Here is a 1,276-nt window from a genome sequence, read left to right as displayed (position 1 = left end):
TCATACTGAGACCCTCCACAAGTGAGGCAGTCTTGGAAGTCGACTCCGAATTTCCTTGGTCCTAGCCCCATAGATGATTGGGTTGAGCACAGGAGGCACCAGAACATAGAGATTAGCCAGAAAGATGTGCACGTGCCTGGGGACTCGGTGTTGGCCAAAACGGTGGGTGAGAAAGGAGAAGAAGGCAGGGATGTAGAAGACCAGGATGACACCAAGGTGGGAGCCACAGGTACTCAGAGCCTTGCGCCTGGCATCTTGAGATGGAAGACGAAAGACAGCATGGAGAATAAAGCCATAGGAAACGGCAATGAGGATGGAATCCAGACCCACAGCCAGAAGGGCCACAGTTAGCCCATAGACTATATTGACAGTGATGTTTGCACAGGCCAGTCGAGCAATGCCCATGTGCTCACAGTATGTGTGTGCCATGACATGGTGCTGACAGTAGGGCAGTCGCCTCAACAGGAAGATGAAGGGGGAGACAACAGCTATACTCCTGAATATACCCACAAGGCCGATTCTACCTATGACAGCATGGTTGAGGATGGTTGTGTATCTCAGTGGGTTGCAGATTGCCACGTATCGATCAAAGGCCATGGCAAGAAGAACCGAGGACTCTAGAGCATAAATAGAATGGACACAAAACATCTGGGCCAGGCACCCATCAAAGGAAATCTCACCTGCTTGGAACCACAAAATAGCCAACATTTTGGGCACAGTGGTGGAGCTGAGAGCCAGGTCAGTGAGTGAGAGGAGGCAAAGGAAGAGGTACATGGGGGCATGAAGGGCACTGTCTGTCACTATGATCAGGATGAGGGTGGCATTCCCAGCCAGTGCTACTATATACATGGCACAAAAGGGGATGGCAATCCAGACATGAGCCCACTCCAGCCCTGGGATCCCTGTCAGGAAGAGAGTGGCTGGGAGATGGTCATCGCTAATGTTGAATGCTGGCATTCTGCTTGGCAAATAAAGGGCTTTGTCCAAGGGCTGAAGGTACACCTGTCCTGCAGCATGAGAGATCTGGTTCATTCACATAAAATGATTTTTCTGTGAAGTCATCTTTTTGAAGCTGAGAAAAATGTTTATTGTTATAACTTGCTTAAGAATCTTAAAAGTTTCTATAACATAAATCAATTTTTCATCTGCTAATTCCTATACTCATCAGTCATGCTTTGAGTTCTAAATCCCAAGAACCATGATAAAGATTTAAGCATTTGCTCTGTCTAACCCCTCTAGACTTATCTCCTACCACATTCTGCTCATCATTCAGTTG

At 47.6% G+C, this 1,276-nt stretch overlaps 1 protein-coding gene across 1 annotated transcript; it reads right to left on the bottom strand.

Annotated features, from left to right (window-relative positions):
• Nucleotides 1–969, bottom strand: LOC113904802 (olfactory receptor 52D1-like). The gene has a single exon (XM_027561891.1). It carries the CDS (start codon nt 955–957, stop codon nt 1–3), a length of 957 nt encoding a protein of 318 aa, XP_027417692.1. The 5' UTR covers nt 958–969.
• Between the last annotated feature and the right edge of the window lie 307 nt (nt 970–1,276).

This window comes from Bos indicus x Bos taurus, chromosome 15 (genome assembly GCF_003369695.1).
Source record: "Bos indicus x Bos taurus breed Angus x Brahman F1 hybrid chromosome 15, Bos_hybrid_MaternalHap_v2.0, whole genome shotgun sequence".
Taxonomy (NCBI): Eukaryota; Metazoa; Chordata; class Mammalia; order Artiodactyla; family Bovidae; genus Bos; species Bos indicus x Bos taurus.
The sequence above is the reverse complement of the archived record's forward strand: the minus strand, read 5'-3'. Positions and strand labels throughout refer to the sequence as shown.

Excerpts from the sequence above, each read along its gene's own strand:
- LOC113904802 (XM_027561891.1), bottom strand. The coding sequence starts at position 957 with ATGCCAGCATTCAACATTAGCGATGACCATCTCCCAGCCACTCTCTTC.